This window comes from Nerophis ophidion, linkage group LG22 (genome assembly GCF_033978795.1).
Source record: "Nerophis ophidion isolate RoL-2023_Sa linkage group LG22, RoL_Noph_v1.0, whole genome shotgun sequence".
In the NCBI taxonomy this organism is placed as follows: domain Eukaryota; kingdom Metazoa; phylum Chordata; class Actinopteri; order Syngnathiformes; family Syngnathidae; genus Nerophis; species Nerophis ophidion.
Genome location: NC_084632.1, coordinates 24,012,090 through 24,033,774, shown reverse-complemented (window position 1 = coordinate 24,033,774; position 21,685 = coordinate 24,012,090). Strand labels below are relative to the sequence as shown.

At 38.4% G+C, this 21,685-nt stretch overlaps 1 protein-coding gene across 1 annotated transcript in view; it reads right to left on the bottom strand.

The window, feature by feature from the left end:
* Window positions 1-21,685, bottom strand: part of LOC133540965 (cytosolic phospholipase A2-like) — a 42,437-nt gene that overhangs the window by 20,626 nt on the left and 126 nt on the right. Inside the window, exons 2-11 of the mRNA XM_061884049.1 lie at window positions 20,356-20,463; window positions 20,115-20,263; window positions 19,818-19,931; window positions 19,705-19,742; window positions 18,581-18,725; window positions 15,603-15,739; window positions 15,155-15,377; window positions 14,953-15,067; window positions 4,519-4,656; window positions 4,166-4,255 (exon numbers count right to left, since the gene is read on the bottom strand). Of these exons, the coding sequence (XP_061740033.1) occupies window positions 4,166-4,255; window positions 4,519-4,656; window positions 14,953-15,067; window positions 15,155-15,377; window positions 15,603-15,739; window positions 18,581-18,725; window positions 19,705-19,742; window positions 19,818-19,931; window positions 20,115-20,263; window positions 20,356-20,463 (1,257 nt within the window). The remainder of the gene's footprint in view (window positions 1-4,165; window positions 4,256-4,518; window positions 4,657-14,952; window positions 15,068-15,154; window positions 15,378-15,602; window positions 15,740-18,580; window positions 18,726-19,704; window positions 19,743-19,817; window positions 19,932-20,114; window positions 20,264-20,355; window positions 20,464-21,685) is intronic.

Sequence of the window (21,685 nt, the reverse complement as noted above, 5' to 3'; positions counted from 1 at the left end):
GAATATGGAGTAATTTTTGGTCCAAAACGTATTGGGTTTTATTCATTATTGAAATATTTCTTACCACTTTGTGTTGTATATTTTTTATACAAGATTTCCAGTTTATCTATTATTACTCCCAAAAATGTAATTTATTTCACCCTTTCAATGTCTACTCAGTCTATTTGTATTTGTTTGACTTTCCTTTCTACTACTACCGACTAACATAATTTTAGTTCTACTAATATTCAAGGATAGTCTGTTTATGTCAAACCATCTCTTAAAATGTTCATTTCTTCTATTATTTGTCTTAGCTCCTGTGTGTTCTCTCCTGAACAAAATGCAGTCGTGTCGTCCGCAAACAATACTAACTTTAAGTCCTTTGTAACTTTACAAATGTGTGCTGTTCATATAGAGATTGAAGCATTTGGTCCCAGTATTGATCCCTGGGGTAAACCGCAATAATATTGAAAAAAATTTGAGTTGAGTAGTTTGTTTTGTCTGTTTCTGTTGCCATCACTTTCTAACATATTTTCCATACTTGCTTGTTCGTCCGTGTTGATGGGCTCAGCTTCCTCATTTGGCTTGAAGCCAAATGTACAGTATTCCCACACCAGGACATATAGCTTTGTAATCATCTTTTTTTTCTTTCAAATCGTTGTTACCTTGCGATGCTTATCATTAGCGACTCGCAAGGCTCTGTCGTTGCATCCTGAGTGTGTGAGTAAGATACAGTAGCAGCCCCGCATCCATCCACACAGACAAAGATAGTGAATCAACTGACAAGAGGATTCACACTTTTTTAATTCTCTTATTGAATGAATCAGAATCAGAAGTACTTTTTAATCCCAGAGGAGAAAAGTGAACCCTCTTGTTCCTGTTTGGAAGCGACACATCACAAAAACAAACGCACACAAATATAGCTATTTATTGATGGCATCAAAATTATTGAGTTTCATTTTATCGCTCGATCAATTGATTTGATTATCCGCCCTTGTTTACATCTTTTCAAACTATTTTACGAAGTAAACATATGGGTATATTCACTTTTCATGATAATCATGAAACTCATTGCATAGTTATTGAATATGTTTTAGCATGTTTTTGTGTCACTTCACCATTCATATAGCCCAAAAGTGTCTTAAGTGCAGCCCGAGGGGGCCATTTTTGACGAGCAGCTTGTTTGTTTGTTTTTTACAGCCCCGTAGCACATTGTATGAATAAATTAAAAAAACAAAAACCTGGAAAAATGTACTAATTGAAAGGGAAAAAAGGTAGAAAATGAATGGATGGGCTAAAAAAGGCATAATGTAACAAGAAAAAGTCGTTTCTCAGCACTATGCAGAGTAGAGAATTATCTCCAAACTTCTCACAATAATAAACAAGCACTCTCATTAGATAGTATAAGTCAGGGGTAGGAAACCTATGGCTCTAGAGCCAGATGTGGCTCTTTTGATGACTGCATCTGGCTCTCGGATAAATCTGAGCTGACATTGCTTAACACAATAAGTAATGAATAATTCCACTTGTAATCACAGTTTTAAAAATAACGTTCAAAATATAAAACATTCTCATGCTTTTTTATGTTCAAAAAGTTGCATTAATAGTAAGAAGTAATTTATTTATTATTGGTTAGTGTGGGGCTTGCCCTCCTGGGGGTTCTTCAGACCACCAAGAGCCTGTTTTAGGGTTACAATATTGTTTTATTTTATTTTTCTCTCAGTTGCTTTTCAGCAATTGTCTTTTTCTCTTTTGTCCTCTCTTCCACTCTGGCTCCAGCCCCAACCCTGTATCTCTCCTCCTGGCTGCTGCTTAAAACAGAGCGAAAGGTGATTAGATAACAAGGCCCAGGTGGGCCGTCTACGCACCTGTCGCTGATTTCGAAGCCAGTCCTGGCAACATCCTGCTTTGCTGCAGGCTTGCAGGCCACGCCCCCTCCACAGTTAGCTTCAGAATAACAATGTTATTTTAAAGAATAAGAGACCTATTATATTCTGGAAATGTTGGTCTTACTTAAAAATGCACGCGTTTAGTTGTGTTCAGTGTTAAAAAAAAATATTATATGGCTCTTAGGGAAATACATTTTAAAATATTTGGCTTCTTGGCTCTCTCAGCCAAAAAGGTTCCCGACCCCTGGTATAAGTGGTCCTCATTTTTTTTTATTCCCTATCCTTGACATTCCATTAACTAAAATGAAACTACTCTGAAACATACATCATCATGCTTCCTCCCACATCTTCATATTATGTACATTTGGATAAATGAAGACTTGAAATTGTCCTTAGGTGTGAATGTGAGTGTGAATGGTTGTTTGTTCTGTTATTGCTCAGTTGAGATTAATACTGTCATTGCACTGCAAAAACTCACAATCTCACCAAATATATATTTTTCTTGTGAAAATACCTATCCATCCATCCATCCATCCATCCATCCATCCATTTTCTACTGTTTGACCCTTTCGAGGTCGGGGGGGTGCTGGAGCCTATCTCAGCTGCATTCGGGCAGATTTAGTGTTGCCAATTCACCTATTCCCAGGTGCATGTCTGAGCACCCGGAGGGAACCCACGCAGTCACGGGGGGAACAAGCAAACTCCACATAGAAAGATAGCGAGCCCGGGATTGAACGCAGGATCTTCGTATTGTGAGGCACATGCACTAACCCCTGTATACCTAAACAAACTTAATACAAGTCACAATCCCCTGAAAAGTATTTTTTTAGTGAGTTTGTTTTAAGACACTTGACAATACTAGTAAGTACGATCTAATGATAAATTTTAATTGCTAATTCCAAGATCACGTTTAGGTATTTAAAGCATAAATATGTCTTTTAGAAATCTTACCAAGACAATTTTGACTTGTTCCATTGGCAGATTTTTTGCTCATAAACAAGCAAAAATATACTGTATAAACATATTTTTTTTAAGAGGGGCTTATTTTCCAGTGTGTTATTAAAGGCCTACTGAAATGAGATTGTCTTATTTAAACGTGAATAGTAGGTCCATTCTATGTGTCATACTTGATCATTTTGCGATATTGCCATATTTTTGCTGAAAGGATTTAGTAGAGAACATCGACGATACAGTTTGCAACTTTTGGTCGCTAATAAAAAAGCCTCGCCTTTACAGGAAGTAGCAGACGATGTGCGCATGGCGTCACGGGCAGTAGGGCTCCTCACATCATCACATTGTTTATAATGTGAGCTTCACATTGTTTATAATGTGAGCCTCTAGCAGCAAGAGCTATTCGGGCCGAGAAAGCGACAATCTCCCCATTAATTTGAGCGAGGATGAAAGATTTGTGGATAAGGAAAGTTAGAGTGAAGCACAAAAAAAAAAGAAAAAGAAAAAGCGACGGCTTCAGGCGGCGGCAGTGGGACCGTTTCAGATGTAATTAGACACATTTACTAGGATAATTCTGGAAGATCCCTTATCTGCTTATTGTTTTAATAGTGTTTTAGTGAGATTACAAAGTCATACCTGAAAGTCGGATGGCTGCGGTGAACGCCAGTGTCTCTCAGAGAAGCCAACGGAGGAGCCAAGATCACAACTGCCTTTTTGAGCTACAGGAGGAAGTCCCATAATCCACTGAAGTCTCCGGTAAGAGCCGACTTACTATCACAATTTTTCCATCCAAAAACTCGCTGGTTGACGTAGAGAAACATGTTCGCTTGACCGCTCCGTGTTAAAGCTGCAATACACCGCTTTTCACCAAGAGCATTATTCTTTATAGTCTCCATTATTAATTGAACAAATTGCAAAAGATTCAGCAACACAGATGTCCAAATTACTGTGTAATTATGCGATGAAAAGAGACGACTTTTAGCCGTGTGTGGTGCTGGGTTAATATGTCCCCTCCAACCCGAGACGTCATGCGCACGCGTCATCATACGCGTCATCATTCCGCGACGTTTTCAACAGGAAACTCCGCGGGAAATTTAAAATTGTAATTTAGTAAACTAAAAAGGCCGTATTGGCATGTGTTGCAATGTTAATATTTCATCATTGTTATATAAACTATCAGACTGCGTGGTCGTAGTAGTGGGTTTCAGTAGGCCTTTAACGTTTTTCATTATTGTGGTTGTAGTTCACAGTGGTGTAAAATGACCCCACATCATATTGAGATTATTTTGACCATGAGAAGCTAAATGAGAATAGGAAATTATTACAACTAGAGGGAATGTGCTTACCTAACTCTTCCTCCATTGTGCAGCCTCCAGGTGTGTCTTTGACGCCCAGCACTCGGTTAAAAAGAATAGAGAAGGCGCTTCCCCACACACCTGCAGCAGAACACATTTATATTATTATTATTATTATATTTATATTAATGTCCATCGATTCATTTTCTACCGCTTGTCCCTCTCGGGGTCGCGGTGGGTGGTGGAGCCTATCTCAGCTGCACACTTGCAGTACACAAGTGTACATCGTGGAACAGTTGCCAACTCATTGCAGTTTGTATTGAATGTTTTATTTTAAATTCATAAATCCTTCTTAATTTCTTACATATAAAGCAGAATCGTTAAAAGCATACTCTGTTAATTACCCATTAAAAAGTGAAGAGGGTTTTCCTCATATTTCTTGACGACAGTCCCCATGAAGAACTTGCTTCCAAACAAGTCAGGCGTCATGAAAGTGCCGTACTTTGCCATTCCAATTTCATAAGGGCTGAACTCCACCCAGTCTGCAGGGGAAACATCAGTGTTAGCTCAAAAGATGTACATCACATTTTTAAAAACATCAATACTGTGCTACTGGAACTTCATCATTAAAAATAAAATATATAAAAAAGAGATTGTTATTTATTACTGGACACGACATATTTCTTCTAGTCTCCTTGGCGTCTGCAAATACAGTAGATTTTAAACTTTGCTTAAATAGGCATTTATTAAGATCATTAGTAGTATTTTCAGTAAGGCTGCGAATCTTTGGGTGTCCCACGATTCGATTCAATATCGATTGTTGGGGTCACAGTTCGATTTAAAATCGATATTTTTTTTCAATTCAAAACGATTCTCGATTCAAAAACGTTTTTTTTTTCCTGATTTAAAAGGTTTCTCTATTCATTCAATACATAGGATTTCAGCAGGATCTACCCCAGTCTGCTGACATGCAAGCAGAGCAGTCAATTTTAGTAAAAAGATTTTATGGTTGTAAAGGACAATGTTTGTTTCAATTGATTGCAATAATTTAAATTTGTGTTAACTATTAAACGAAAATATTGTCAAGCTTATGAGATGCGATGCAAGTGTAAGCCACTGTGACACTATTCTTTTTTTTTTTTTTATAAATGTCTAATTATAATGTCAATGAAGGATTTTTAATCACTGCTATGCTGAAATTATAACTAATATTGATACAGTTGTTGATAATATTCATTTTTGTTTCACTACTTTTGGTTTGTTCTGTGTCGTGTTTGTGTCTTCTCTCAATTGCTCTGTTTATTGCAGTTCTGAGTGTTGCTGGGTCCGGTTTGGTTTTGGAATTGGATTGCATTGTTATGGTATTGCTGTGTAGTGGTTTGTTGGATTGATTTAAAAAAAAAAATCGATTTAAAAAAAAAATGAGAATCAATTCTGAATCGCACAACGTGAGAATCGCGATTCAAATTCTAATCGATTTTTTCCCACACCCCTAATTTTCAGCATAATACTGTCACTGTATCATGCATACTCAAAGTACATAATAGAAACAATGGATTTTTCAGATGTTTTTAGACAGATAAACAGGTCGCAGTCTGACGAACAGAAAAATATAACATTAGTTATAGCAATTTGAGATGCATCCATATACAGTAGAAACTATGAACACAATTAGTATTTATACAAAAAAACAATTGTTTCAGAAAGCATACAGTATATAAATCACTTAATTCAAAATGAAGTGATAACTTTACGACACAAATCAGTGGTGAAGAATGCAGATTGCAAAAGTTTGTTACAATGTACATTTTGTCTCATTATTCCCCCTAAGACATTAGCACAAATATGTTAGCACAACATATCAAGATAGACTTTAATGTACAACAAACAAGCAATGACCACACTATGAGGGTTTTTAGGCTTTGTTGACTAAACGTTTGAAGACAAACATTAGAATATTATAATGACATTTATCATTCATATACTGTATATTATATTATATATACATGCAGGAGTGGGTAGAGTAACCATAATTGTACTCCAGTAAGAGTATTATAACTTTGGAATAATATAATTCAAGTAAAAGTAAAAAGTATTCATCCAAAATTCCAAATAATTATTTGAGTAAGATTAAGTATTCAGTGACAAAAAAAAGGATTATATTTATGTTGTGCTTTTCTAGACACTCAAAGAACTGAGAAGCCATTATTCATTCACTCCACATTCACACATTGTTGGTAGCAAGTTACATTTGTAGCCAGAGCTGCCCACAGGTAGACTGACAGAAATGCGGCTGCCAATCTTGCGCCTATGGCCTCCAAGCAAACATTCCTTCACATTCATACACCAGAAAAACTAAACACACCACAAAAAAACTACTAGAGCACTGAGTAACTAGTGATTAACTTCTGCTTTATTTTGTGTGCTATTTTAATGGTATTTGCACTACAACAGTAGTTGGTGTGTGTGTGTGAGACTGAGACACTACTACAGCATATCCTACAAAATATCCACATTTTACAGTCACTTATGATTTTATAACAGGGCAAATGTAAGTATATGTTCCGTTTAAAACAAACAAAAAAACATCTACAATTTACCGCACAGTGTTTTCTCTTGTTAGTAGTTGAAATCTTGTAGGGTAAAACGCAAACATTTCTACTGACAAAGATAATATAAATGTTGTATTTCATAGTTTCTAATGTCTAAAGTCACGTCAATTTACAGTTTGAGCGCGGTCATGTGACTGCCAGCCTTCATTTGATTGGTGTAACAGAGTCATGTGACTGTGACTGCTGTGAGAAGTCTCCCTGACAAGAATGTGTTCTGGCAAGCACTAATTCATAGATTACAAATATAGTGAACATGTAAATAAATGTAGCGATTGGATGTATTGTAGTAAAAGTGGCATTTTTATCGCTAAAATACTCAAGTTAAAGTAAAAAAGTATGTTGCGTTCAAACTACTTTGACAATCATCCAAAAAGTTACTTCAGTAAATGTAGCGTGCATAAATGTGAAAAAAACTTAAACGTTTGAAAGAAGTAGACTGCATTATCTGTTTTCTAAGGAAATAACATCTAGTTTAAATCTAGTCGTAAAGACTTTGCCCACTTAAATCGGATGTTGTGATGAGGAAACCACTTAAGCTGGCACTTTCGGAGACGCAGGTCGCGTTTAGACTGAAGTCGCATTTGAATAGACTAGATTCCGGATTCGGACTACATATTGATGTGGCCTGAATTTAATGCCAAAAAATCCGATTCAAAGCACTTTGGAGCGTTTAAACTGGCAAAAAAAATCTGACGTGTGTCACCTTAGGGCAAATCAACCAGATTTGGAGCGCGATGTAAACAAAAACATAGAGTGAGGTATACTGGGATACACATGGCCAAGCCACACTGGCTGGCTTCCGTTCTAACCCCCCTAAAACTCACTCTCACCCTGATCATGGCACCTATGTAACCTAGATGGTTCTGCTGCATGAATTCATTACATTCCGCATGGTGAGGCGAACCTTGACCAAGCCTGAGGTATCAAATCAATAGCCAGCACTACTCTAGAGCAGTGGTTCTCAACCTTTTTTCAGCGATGTACCCCCTGTGAACATTTTTTTTATTCAAGTACCCCCTAATCAGAGCAAAGCCTTTTTGTTTGAAAAAAAATGATAAATAAGTAAAATACAGCATTAGTTTCTGATTTATTAAATTGTATAAGAGTGCAAAATATTGCACATTTGTAGTGGCCTTTCTTGAACTATATGGAAAAAACAAAAAAACAAAACTAAAAACTTGTTGAAAAATAAGCAAGTGATTAAATTACAAATAAAAATGTTGTCACATAGAAGTAATCATCAACTTAAAGTGCTCTCTGTGGGGATTGTAATAGAGATCCATCTGGATTCATGAACTTCATTCTAAACATTTCTGCACAAAAAAGAAATCTTTAACATCAATATTTATGGAACATGTCCACAAAGAATCTAGCTGTCAACACTGAATTGTAGCATTTCTTTTCACAGTTTATGAACTTACATTCATATTTTGTTGAAGTAGTATTTAATAAATATATTTATAAAGTATTTTTGAATTATTGCTATTTTAAAAATATTTTTTTTAAATCTCACGTACCCCATGGCATACCTTCATCGTACCCCCATTTGAGAACCACTGCTCTAGAGGGACGGCGTGGCGAAGTTGGTAGAGTGGCCGTGCCAGCAATCTGAGGGTTACTGGTTCAATCCCCACCTTCTATCATCCTAGTCACGTCTGTTGTGTCCTTGAGCAAGACACTTCATCCTTGCTCCTGATGGGACCTGGTTAGCGCTTTGCAGGGCAGCTCCCGCCATCAGTGTGTGAATGTGTGTGTAAATGCGTGAATGTGGAAATACTGTCAAAGCGCTTTGAGCTCCTTAAAAAGGAGTAGAAAAGCGCTATACAAGTACAACCATTTACCATTTAATTTAGAGGTTGTTGGGGAGTGAGGTTTACTAAGACTGGCTGGCCTCTGTTACATTGGCATAAATCCCGAGCCTGGGATTGGAACTCAGGATAATTCAGGACCTTGGTATTGTGAGGCACATGCACTAACCCTTGTAGATAATGTTAATATGATTGTTTTACCTATTATTATTTTACTTGCTGTTTATACGTTACACATTTATAACCGTTGTTCTTTTAAATTATATTTAAAGTTGAGTTTTGGTGGTAGAATAAATACTGATCTTTTCAAATTAATGAATAATTGTGTTCGTGATTAATTGTGATTTCAATAGCAATGAAAATGATTGTTTTTGCCATAATTGTCTAGCCCTATTTCAAACCAAAAGTATTTTATAATTAACTTGTTACGAGTAATTTTAATATACTGTAACTTTCCTACAATTGTCCCTTTTGTATGTAGTATGATTTTCCAGACCTTAATGTCCGAATTTGAGTATTTTTTTAGGTTTAGATATAAGTTGTGCGCTGCAACATAAAGAGGAAGTCAATGTGGGCCTTATTTCTGTCCTCAAAGAGTGTTGCCACATACAGGCTATATGTACAGTAAGTATACCGAGGCATGTCATTGTGACATATTTGTCCAGGCTTGTATGACATTGACCTACAGTACATGGAACGACAACAAACACTCCAGGTATGTGAGTAAAAATAGACTCACAAATACAGGCATACATTGTACATACAGGCATGCAATGGAAACACTTATTACACTAATTATGGCTCTTGTAAACGGCTGATGTTTAAATTGTCTTTTGACGTTAAAGTCCTAGGGAAAGAGTTGTAGAAGTGTCGGACAAAATAGTCACGCTTTTCACTTTAAAGGGAATTGTCTGAAGGTTGTGATGTGATAATTACACACAACAGGAGACAAACAGTGTGTTGCTGTGCTGGCTATGACAACACAAACACTCCATTAAGCAAAGACCTCCGGCAAAGCCCAACAATAATGCAAGACAGCAGTATGCTCCTCCTTTCTAGCTTGTAGGGGAACTGAACTTTTTTTTTTTAAATGTTGCATATCATTTACAATTATGAGAGATTAGAAGACATATGTATTTTTTATGTATTCTATCTCGTAAATAAAAGTCAGCTTACAATGAAGCCAATTGGAGGTCCTCTATTCCACCCAAATAGCCCTCTAATTAACAATCCAAAAACCGCCAGCAAAACTGTTTACATTTTGTGACCAAATTACAGATAACCAAGTATTAGTGATATTATTATAAACGCTAACGCAGACAAACATTTTTTAGCAGCGCATTGTCACAGAGAAGTAACTTTCTTATGCTGCTGTAATGACATCATCAGCTAGTGAGCTGCTTTCTCGACTTGGAGCTTGTGAAGCTTTATTCTTGATAATAATGTCTATCACCTTGATAATGGAAGGATGAGGAAATAATCCAACAAGTTGGTAAATTTTGGTATCCAATTTAGACCGGGAAATGGAGAAAAAGACACGACGCCTGGTTCCACCCTCCTTTTTTCTTCGAGGATTATGAGTCATTCCTTATCTAATAAATTAACATTCGATTAGTCGTCATCCCAGTGAGAGCAGACATTGTACAGTAAGTGATGTTTTATTATGTTTGTAGGCTCTCATGTAGTCTGCAGTGAACAGTAATCAGTGATGTTGTCAAAAGAAAAAGCGAACGTTGTGATGCGTGTGTGAAATTAATGCGCCACCATATGTTTCTAATGAGCAAAATACATAAATGTTACTGTGAATGTGCTTGTTATTACATTTCATACTGTATACTTACAGCATGTATGTAAAACCTTGATGGAGGAGTTCGGATGTTTTTTAAGCGCTTTATCGCCAGAACAGAGCGACTCCAATGGGCTCCACTGTAAGCAGACTTTTGCTCGCATTTATGTACTAGTTAGAATGCATAGAAAAAAAACATGTGTGTTTGTCTTACATAAGGATTGTGATTTATAGGCATAATTCCCCCTCAAAATAGTGCATGCTTCCGAATGCCAACGCCAAAAGTAATATTAATCATTCGATAATGTACACCCACACCCCCTAGTCCCTTGGTGGGCAATATTGCTGATTATAAACTGCAAAATATCTCTAGAAAACTCCATCTTTCGTTAATTAAATTCCCCACTGATAGACCAAAAGGTAAATTCTCCTGTTTGAAAAAACATTCCTGTTTTTCCCAAAAAATCATATATTTGACCATTCTTTCGAGAATAAAAACCCCATATTTTGAAATACAAATGTTGTCAATATGATACACTGGTGGTCCTCAGCTTGCAAAAGAGGGAAATAGTTTTGTGATGCAGTGTACAAGTTTTAGTGTAAGTTGGAACTTACACATTAAAAACAGGGGCATACAAAATACAGTATAAAATGATTAAAATACAAGAATTAAAGGAAACAGGGATAATGGCGAGGAGGGTTCCCTGTGGTTGGTTTGCACATTGGAAGGGGGTGGTGCAACGACCGGAGAGATGGGAAATATCAATAATGAGACATCTCTGCTGCTTGTTATCATGGTCCATTTCTTGGTAGGTCTTATCACATGTTCAGGAATACCATCTTTAACCCTGATAATGGTCGTGGCTATGGATGTAACTATATGAAAATTCCATATTATTGTGACCAAAATGATCATGGTTATCATTATTTTGACGGTATTGTTGAATCTGCTCAATGAGTACTTATACACACTCGGAAATCTTCTAACCAAGTTTTCTTTGAAAAATGTAATACATTAAATAGACATACTGTACAATACACGTTATTGGCAGAAGAAACATAAAATATTGTTCTGGCTTATTAAGAGCTATTATTATTATTTTAATGTTTAAATAAGTTTATAATTTTGCGTTTTAATTTGTAGAAGTTTTCGTGTTTTTTTAAGGAGAAAGGCAAAAGAGGTCTTGAGCGCCTTACGTCTGGTTATTGTGACGTCATGCGAGTTTTGTTGTAGACACCATGTCATTTATTCCTGAGTATAGATTGATCAGAGAGTAGGATCAATGTGCCCGATTGAATAGCTTAGTTGCTCAAACAGCAATGTGTTTGGTTTATGTCATATCTTAATGGGGAAGGATGTTAATACCCTTTGAAATCATATAAGCATTTAAGTGAGCTAGCATCTCCAGTTAATGAGCAGTATCAATGGTCCCTCAGCTTACCAAAGTGAGGTTATTGGGCACTATTTAATGATCATTTGTATGTAAAGTGGTAATACAAAGAATTAGGAGTTTTACCGCGGTTACCGTAAAACAATACATCAGCTGCTGTCTCACAATTCCACCCATTCACACGCCACACACACCCTACACTTGAAATTTCTCAGTTTTATTTCTCCATTTCTCAATGTTATATTTCTCCATTTCTCTTGCTTATATTCCCCATTCTCTACTCTGAAATCTTTCAACCAAGTTAATACAATGAATAGACAAACAATATACTTTATTGGCAGAAGAAACATAAAATATTGTTCTGGCTTCTTAAGAGCTATATATTTTTTTGAGCGTTTAAATATGTTTATCATTTTCCATTTTAGTTCGTAGAGGTTTTTGTGTGTTTTTTTTTTTTTTATGAGAAAGGCTAAACTGATGTTGAGCGCCTTACTTTGGTTTTATGTGATGTCATGAGAGTTAACATCTTGTGGTAGATGCCATGTCATTTATTCCTGAGTATAGATGGATCCGCCAGTAAGTTCAATGTGCTCAATTGAATAGCTTAGTTGCTCGCACGGACAGCAATGTGTTTGACGTATGTAATAGTTTAATGGGGGAAGATTTTAATATCTCTTGAAATCATATTAGCATTTAAGCAAATGCTAGCATGCCCCTCCAATTAATGAGCAGTATCACTGGTCTCTCAGTTTATAAACGGGAGATTATCAATCACAATTTAACATACATATATATTTTTTTATGGGATTGGTAATACAAAGAGTCAGGAGTTTTACCACGGTTACTGTTTATCCATATACAGTATCCGCTACTTTGGGCATGAGAGTCATGCAATTTAACTCATTTACACGCCCAACGGCACAGTTAATATTTCTCACGCTTATTTCCCCATTCTTTGCTCTGAAATCTCTCAGCCAAGTTTTCTTTGAAAAGTGTAATATAATAAATATAATTTATTGTCAGAAGAAACATCAAATATTGTTCTGGCTTCTTAAAAGCTACATTAGTTTTATTTGAGCGTTTAAATATTTTTATAATTTTCCATTTTATTTTGTACAGGTTTTTGTGTTTTTATAATGAGAACGGCAAAACTGGTGTTGAGTGCTTCATTTTGGGTTATTGTGACGTAACACAAGTCCACGTCTTGTTCTGGACACAATGTCATTTATTCCTGAGTATAGATTGATCGTCTAGTAGGTTCAATGTGCACGATTAAATAGCTTAGTTGCTCGGGCAGCAATGTGTTTGGTTTATGTAATACCTTAATGGGGAAAGACGTAATTATCCCTTGAAATCATATAGGCATTTAAGCGAGCTCGCAAGCAAATGCCAGCTTGTGTCTCCATTTAATGAGCAGTATCACTGGTCCGTCTGTTTATCAAAGTGAGGTTATCAATCACGTTATACGATAATTTTTATTCAAAATGGTAATACAAAGATTTAGGAGTTTTACCGCGCTTACTGTATATTGTTACATAGAGTACCTAGTTGTGACGTTTGAGCGGCTTGGGCATGTTGATTCCTCCATTTCTACACATATGTCTAATTTCACTTCCCTTTTTGCTTTCACAAAGAGTTTGATTAACATTGGGGGACATAAAGGAGGTTAAAGTTACAAAGTAAACTAAAAAGAAGAAAAGTAACATTTCCTTTCCTGACTATAGCAAGCGCGACTTTGTATTACTTAGGGTAAGTATTCTTCTGCCAGACACGTAACTATGCAATTCTCATTTTGTGCAGTATTACAAATTCCTGCCAGTGCATTTCTAACCACGAAACGTTGTAAAATAGAATGCCGTTAAACAAGGGCCACCTGTGCTGTAGTCATGAATAATATAGACAGGGCCTTAGAGCTCTTTCATATAATCTTTGATTGATTGATTGTTTGATTGATTTGAAACTTTTATTAGTTGATTGCACAGTACAATTGACCACTAAATGGTAACACCCGAATAAGTTTTTCAACTTGTTTAAGTTGGGGTCCACGTTAACTTTGACTAGCTTTTTTGTCCTTAAAGGGGAATTGCACTTTTTTTGAAATATTTTTCCTATCATTCACAATCATTATAAAAGACATGACGACGGATGGATTTTATTTAATGCATTCTAACTTGTAAATAAACATAAATCCAAATGGGAGCTCCTCTATTTCGCCCATAAATTCCAATAAATAACCTTTCAAAAATGTCAACAGAATATTAACAAAGGATTAATGATATTGGTTTTAAAAGCGCTAACACACACAAATTATTGCGGCACTGTGATCACAAGCCTGTGTATAATTTCGACATGGTTGACTGGCGAGGTGTTTCCTCGCTTCCTTGCTCCTTGGAAGTTTATTGTAGATCATAAATAATGCATCTCACCTGGACAAAAGAAGTTTGAAGATGTGTTCTGACAAGTTGGTAGACTTTGACATCAATTTAGGAATCGGAGAGGGCAAAATCAACACAAAGAGACGCTTGGTGTGGTCCGCCCTCCCCACACATCCGCCCACCTCTCTCTCTCTCTCTCTCTCTCTCTCTCTCTCTCTCTCTCTCTCTCTATATATATATATATATATATATATATATATATATATTAATATTAATGTGTGTGTGTATATATTTATAAATGTGTATATGTATTGTAAAGGACAATGTTTTATCAACTGATTGCAATAATGTAAATTTGTTTTAACTATTAAACAAACCAAAAATATGACTTATTTTATCTTTGTGAAAATATTGGACACAGTGTGTTGTCAAGCTTATGAGATGCGATGCAAGGGTAAGCCGCTGTGACACTATTGTTCTTTTTTTTAATTTTTATAAATTTCTAATGATAATGTAAATGAGGGATTTTTAATCACTGCTATGCTGAAATTACAACTAATATTGATACTGTTGTTGATAATATTCATTTTTGTTTCACTACTTTTGGTTTGTTCTGTGTCGTGTTTGTGTCTTGTCTCAATTGCTCTGTTTATTGCAGTTCTTAGTGTTGCTGGGTCAGGTTTGGTTTGGGAATTGGATTTCATTGTTATGGTATTGCTGTGTATTGTTTTGTTGGATTGGTAAAGAGATATAAGAATCATTGTGAAGGATAAAGTCTGGCCCCGTATTCCTTAGCTTTCTGGAAACATGGCCTTAAAACTATTTAATTTGCTGATACAAACAGATTATATTTTCCGAAAATTTACCTGCAAACATGAGCTCCGAAACATCTGGCTTGACATGCAGACAAGTGAAGAGAGGAAGAGGACACTGAGCCTGACTGATTTTCTCCTTGATGTCACTCAGCTTGATGTCCATCCTCTGAAGGAAGAAAAAAAATTGCTGACTCAATAATATACTGTACTGAAAGAAAGAAAACTACAAAAAATTGTCCAGGCAGTTTCTTACCGAAGGTACAAGCGTCTCTCCGATGAGCATACCAAATATATCGGTGAAGGTAACAGGCTGTCCCAAGGCCTTCTTGGTCCACAGAGCCTGGATGTAATTGGTTATATGTTGTGGCAGCAACAGCCTCAATGGATTACTGCTGACTCGGTTCATGAGCTCCTTGTTGATCTCATTTGGGCCCTTATTTGGAAACTCTGGGTGGGAGTACAGAGCGGACATGTACCTGCACAACCAAGCAGAGACTTATAACATACATTTAAATGTTGTTGAATATCATATTTAATCAGGAGTGAATCTGCTTAAAAATGGTCATTCCATTAAGCCATTCAACACGCATTGTGCTTGCCTCATGAGACCCACACCAGTACAAGTGGAAAAATGAAAAATGGTGGTGTGTAAGAGGACACTGTTCAATCAAAAATACAAGGGACCAGACAAGAAAACATACCAGGTGGATCCAGAGAGACCAGCAATATAGGTTGCACAATCCAGGACTCCAGACTCAAAGAGGGCTTTCATCACACCCGAGTAGCCGACCATGGCACGAAAGCCACCTCCTGAACCCGAGATGGCGATCACTGGTACCTGTCTCACACAAAAGTATCATTATGAGCTGAGGTGATCTCATTATTGTGCCTCCTTGCAGCGAGGACATGTTTTTTTTTAGACAAAGATTTATGTATTTAATATTTGTTTACTTACTATGTTATTTATTTATTCACTGTTCTGTTACAGAGAACAAGGAAATGAGACTAAATTGCTATGGTATGAAAAGTGGTAGGATTAAATAAACTCAACTTTTTCCTACTCCTTTTCGGATGTGCTGTAATGAAACTAGAAATATGTGATGCATTACATGCATGTTTGAAATTAACTGAAACTGAAACTTAACTGAACTGAACATTTATACACATGAATACTATTTCCTGACGGTCATTTTTTATCAGTTTCCGGTTTGTGTCATCAACAGACGCTTTTCCCTAAAACCCACAGAAGCGAGATCTCACACCGTGGTTAAAGCGGTTGCTTATCTAATTCCTCAAGAATATCCCGTACATGCAAAACATGACAAGGCCCAGCTGCAGATTACAGCCGGCCTCAAGGACATCTGGCATTATCCACAAGAGTGCAGAAAATGGTACAAAGAGCAGAACTTTTAACGCTGTTAAAGTGTTTTGAGTTCCTGTAACCGCTGCATGTAGCGACTGTCGTTTTGCACTACAATGAAGCAAAACCATCCTTGTCTGGGCATGTCCCTGCTTTTAAAGGATAAATACTCTAGTTCTTGCACCATGCTCTCAGAATAGAGCTATCCTATATAGGTCTGTGAACAAGAATTGATGCAACACAATGAATGAGAGGAGATACGTCTTCTAAAACAATCACAATAGTCAAGTTGCAATCGATTCAATGAGTATACAATGACATGGATAAATGAGAATATTCACAGGCACAGTAGATAGAACACCACTACCTACATCAACACTAGGAGGTCACATACTGTATCAAGTGACATGGCAGGGTGCTTTGGCAAGTGGTAGTAAAACTATGTAGCGAGGTAGTACAACCTTGAACCATAAATCAGAAAGAAAGTCAGTTAAAGACAAAGTCCAACCGTGAAGTTATGTGTTTGTGTCATTGAGTCGAGCTTAATGTTTTTTGACTTATGCTCTGTTTTACTTGTAATGACTGGGCTATGGCACCCCCACAACTCCGAGAGGGACGAGTGGTAGAAAATGGATGGATGGACATTTTAGTAAGTTGCAGCCAAAGGTAAACTGACTGTCGGCAGGTCAGAGATCCCTCTGTTGTTTGTGTTTGCATGTGTGACCATTCTTTACCATCTACAGCCACGTTCTTATCAGAATTCCTGCCACCGTTAGCAAAAATGATCACTTACCACAGTGTGGTCAACATTGACAGATGTCTGCACTCCAGAGGGCTTTTGTGGTTTAAACTGTAATAATAATGTCTCTGACTCTTACTTGGTCTACTACAGGAGTCGGCAACCCGCGGCTCCGGAGCTGCATGCGGCTCTTTGTTCACTCTGATGTGGCTCAGCTGCATGATCAACGACCCTTCCAATTAATTCGGGAAGTTTCCGGAGTTTGGTGCCTCTCCCGGGAATCACTCGGGGACAACATTCTCCGGTCTTCGCCCGGTCTTCAATATTGAGTGCGTGCCGTGATGGCAATGCTTTTAACTTCCTCTTTAACATGTCGTCGCGCCCGCTTTTATACAATGCTATCTGCCTGTCGGCCGATCGCATTCTACACGCAGCTCTTGTCAACTCACGCACATATCTGCAAGGCATACTTGTTTAACAGCCATACAGGTTACACTGAGGGTTGTAATATAACACTCTTACTAATATGCGCCACACTGTGAACCCACACCAAACAAGGATGACCAAACCCATTTCGGGAGAACATCCGCACTGTAAGACAACATAAACACAACAGTACAAATACCCACAATCCCATGCGTCCCTGACTCTTCCTGGCTAAATTATACACACCTGCTAGCACCAAACCCTGCCCCCCCAACGCCGCCCACCTCAACCAACGCACGGAGGGGGGGTTTGCTGCTATCGGGTGTGTATAATGTAGCCAGGAAGAGTCAGGGATGCATGGGATTGTGGGTATTTGTACTGTTGTGTTTATGTTGTCTTACAGTGCGGCTGTTCTCCGAAAGGTGTTCTGCATTCTTGTATGGTGTGGGTTCACAGTGTGGTGCATATTAGTAAGAGTGTTAAAGTTGTTTATATTACAACCCTCAGTGTAACCTGTATGGCTGTTGAACAACTATGTCTTGCAGCGGTGAGCGTGCGTCTACAGGAGCCACATACGTGTATAGGGCTGGTAAGCTATTCGTGCATGTTGTAGAGGGCGTTGAAGGCAGCGCTTTCATAGCACTCCCTTATTATTGTTTGGATGAATATCATCAGATATTCGCGAGAATTAAAAATTGAGAATTCGGGAACCTCCGGAAAATATGGGAGGGTTGGCAAATGTAATGCTTTTATTTATAAATGGTAGATTTATATAGGCTATATATACTAGCCTATATTAATCAACCATTTATAAATACACGATAGTAGGCTGAATGAACCTTTTCAACATAGGTGTAATGCTGTTAAGTGGCATTCATATAAAACTCGCAGGCCGCACTAACATTACATTTTCTCATTTAGGTGCGGGCCGCTAACATCTGTTTTGTTCCTCATGCTCTGATTCAGTGGGAAGTTTATAAGTAAGATTTTGCAGGTACCAAAAAGCAGGAAATAAGGACTTATTTTTTGCATTGATCTGTTTGTAGGATACTGTTTGAGGTGTGTCTTTGGTGTATGCGTATGGAGAATGTTGATATTCCCCGCAAGGAAGTAATAAATAGTTCTTGTTTTTCTTCTTCAACAAGTCTACCCACCTCTTCTGGTGAGCTAGGAAGGAAACGCGGCTTTTCCATGTCAAGCAACTTCTTGATTCCCAGCATCACTCGTTCTCGGCGGGTCTGCCGGAACTGCTTTTCGTTGTCACACAGAGCAAGGCTGAATCGTAGATCCAACTTGGTACTGAAGGCACAAACAAATGGAACTGCTTTATTTTAGACGCATACGAAAGATATAGAGCGTGCTCTTCTAAAGGATTGCATGTATTTGTAAAGAAAGAAAAAAAGAAGGGAGGAGCCAATTGAACCCCACATAAGAAAGCACTTAACAACTTGGCAATGGGGGAAAAGAAAAATCCTCGGACAGAACTTAGGCTGTGGGGAGTGGCAGTCTGTCTTGACCAGTTGGATAAAAAGAGAGAGACAGAGTAGAGGTACAAAAGGTAGCGAGGGATAAAAAATAACAAATATTGTGGTTCAAAGGCTTAGGAGAGAGCCTATTTGTTAGGGAGCCTACCTGTGTCCCGAAACAACTATCCCGTAGTAATATCAGAGACTTAACTTCAACAGTTCTTTTGTTTTCTCTGAACACACTTTGCTTGGAAATTGTGTTTAACTGGCTAAAATTAATACATTGTTTAAACTCTCTATTTTATCCCTTTCACTGTTTAATTCCACATACAGTAAAAAGAGGCTTCATATGATCCCATTTGTCACGGTTTACTAGACACATGAAATGTGACGAATTAGAGCACGGGGTGCACTATCCACTTCAGCCTCCAGATGGCTAAAAATCTTAAAATGTGTTTTATGGCAAATTCAACATCAACTACAGCCGTCAGTTATTATGTAGAGTGGGGCTTTCCATCATTTTTAGCTGCCTGGATTGCAAAATGATTAACACCCACTTGATGGCGACAAAAAAATGGTAACAAAAATGTTTGTTATGATTTCTAAAACTAATGTGTTCTCCCGACGGGCAAGATTCCTGCTCATGATATATCGCGGGCCAATTTGAAGACGTCGGCATGCCACACTTGGCCCTGCAGGCCGATGTTTGAACACCACTAGTTTGTACTGACCAGCTCCAACAACATGTTGTTGACATGAATAACTGATGTTAATGTGACAATGACAATAAATGATTAATCAAAATGACATACCAGATCTCCAGAAACATCTCTAAGTAGACCTTGGTTGTCTGTCGAAACAATAAAATATATGTGACATGTGTGACCTGTAATTGAACATGTCACTTAAAGTATGGTGAGCTCACTTTGCCAATAAGGAAGGTCTCCATCCTTTTCTGGCCCACTTTGAGCTTGGCGATGTCAAAGGAAGTGGTCCCAAGGGTCTCGTCCATCACATAATTGGCGTCCATTAACGTTATCTGAGTGTTGCAACAATAGTACACAGTTTTTGTTTCAGCTCCCCTCTTTTAAATCCTGAGTATCCAGTTTTCTAACAAGCTTTTTTCAAGTTAAACAGGTGTATGGTTTAAAAAAATAAAGTCATTCCAATCACAGTAACAACACCTTTAAGCTTAACAAGTATCAGTTTGAACAAGTCCCACCTTCAAAACGTTCTGCAGGTTGGGGTCTAGTATGAAGTGAAAGGTTTCTTCCCATTTTGGATTGATGTTGTTGTCTATGTGTCTGGTCTTTTTTCTGCTCTCTGGGGCTGTCGGGATTAAAAGCTCCACGTACGGGTCTGGTGTGTCCACTTCATAAGCGCACAGAAACATACGCGTCATTAAAGAAAATTGGTTTGTTCAGAATATTGTGTGGTACCAAAGTCATTTCAAGCAGACTCACACAAGTCTCCCAGTGCTCCCTTGGTGACGCTCTCAGCTCGGACGACAGTCACAGTGAATTTGTGAGAAAATTGTTGTTCCACCTGAAATAGAGAAATAATTAGTCTCACTCAAATGTCACCAACATTTCATAATGGTTCTTAGATACCATACAAATGTGTCCTATAATGATCATATTATAGAAAACTGATTGGAAATTAAGTACTGTGCTTTTGTAGAGATGCCATAAAACTTTTGTCATATCCTTCTATTGAATTCCATCAAAGCTTCCAGAAAAAAAATAATTCTCAATTATCAAGTATTTCAGAAAGAGCAGGACATTGATGAAAACTTAAAAGCAGTGGTCACCAAATCCCGATTGAACAGTTGATCTTTGCGACCTTTGTAGTATCTCCCGAAAATATTGGAAAAATGTATGCATTATCACATAAATGCCCTCCTTTCTCCTCTCTGAGCTGCCACCTTATCGTGGTAGAGGAGTTTGCGTGTCCCAATGATCCTAGGAGCTATGTTGTCCGGGGGCTTTATGCCCCCTGGTAGGGTCTCCCAAGGCAAACAGGTTCTAGGTGAGGGATCAGACAAAGAGCAGCTCGAAGACCTCTATGAAGAAGATAAAACATGGACCCAGATTTCCCTCGCCCGGACGCGGGTCACCGGGGCCCCCCCTCTGGAGCCAGGCCCGGAGGTGGGGCACGATGGCGAGCGCCTGGTGGCCGGGCCTGTTCCCATGGGGCCCGGCCGGGCACAGCCCGAAGAGGCAATGGGGGTCACCCCTCCAATGGGCTCACCACCCATAGCAGGGGCCATAGAGGTCGGGTGCATGTGAGCTGGGCGGGAGCCGAAGCTAGCTTTTGGGACGTGGAACGTCACCTCACTGGGGGGGAAAGAGCCTGAGCTAGTGCGCGAAGTGGAGAAGTTCCGGCTGGATATAGTCGGACTCACTTCGACACACAGCAAGGGCTCTGGAACCACTTCTCTCGAGAGGGACTGGACCCTCTTCCACTCTGGCGTTGCCGATAGTGAGAGGCGACGGACTGGAGTGGCAATTCTGGTTGCCCCCCGGCTTAAAGCCTCCACGTTGGAGTTCAACCCAGTGGACGAAAGGGTAGCCTCCCTCTGCCTTCGGGTGTTTGTGCTCACGCACCAAACAGCAGTTCAGAGTACCCACCCTTTTTGGGTACACTCAAGGGAGTACTGGAAAGTGCTCCACCGGGTGATTCCCTTGTCCTACTGGGGGACTTCAACGCTCATGTTGGCAACGACAGTGAAACCTGGAGAGGCGTGATTGGGAAGAATGGCCGCCCGGATCTGAACCCGAGTGGTGTTTTGTT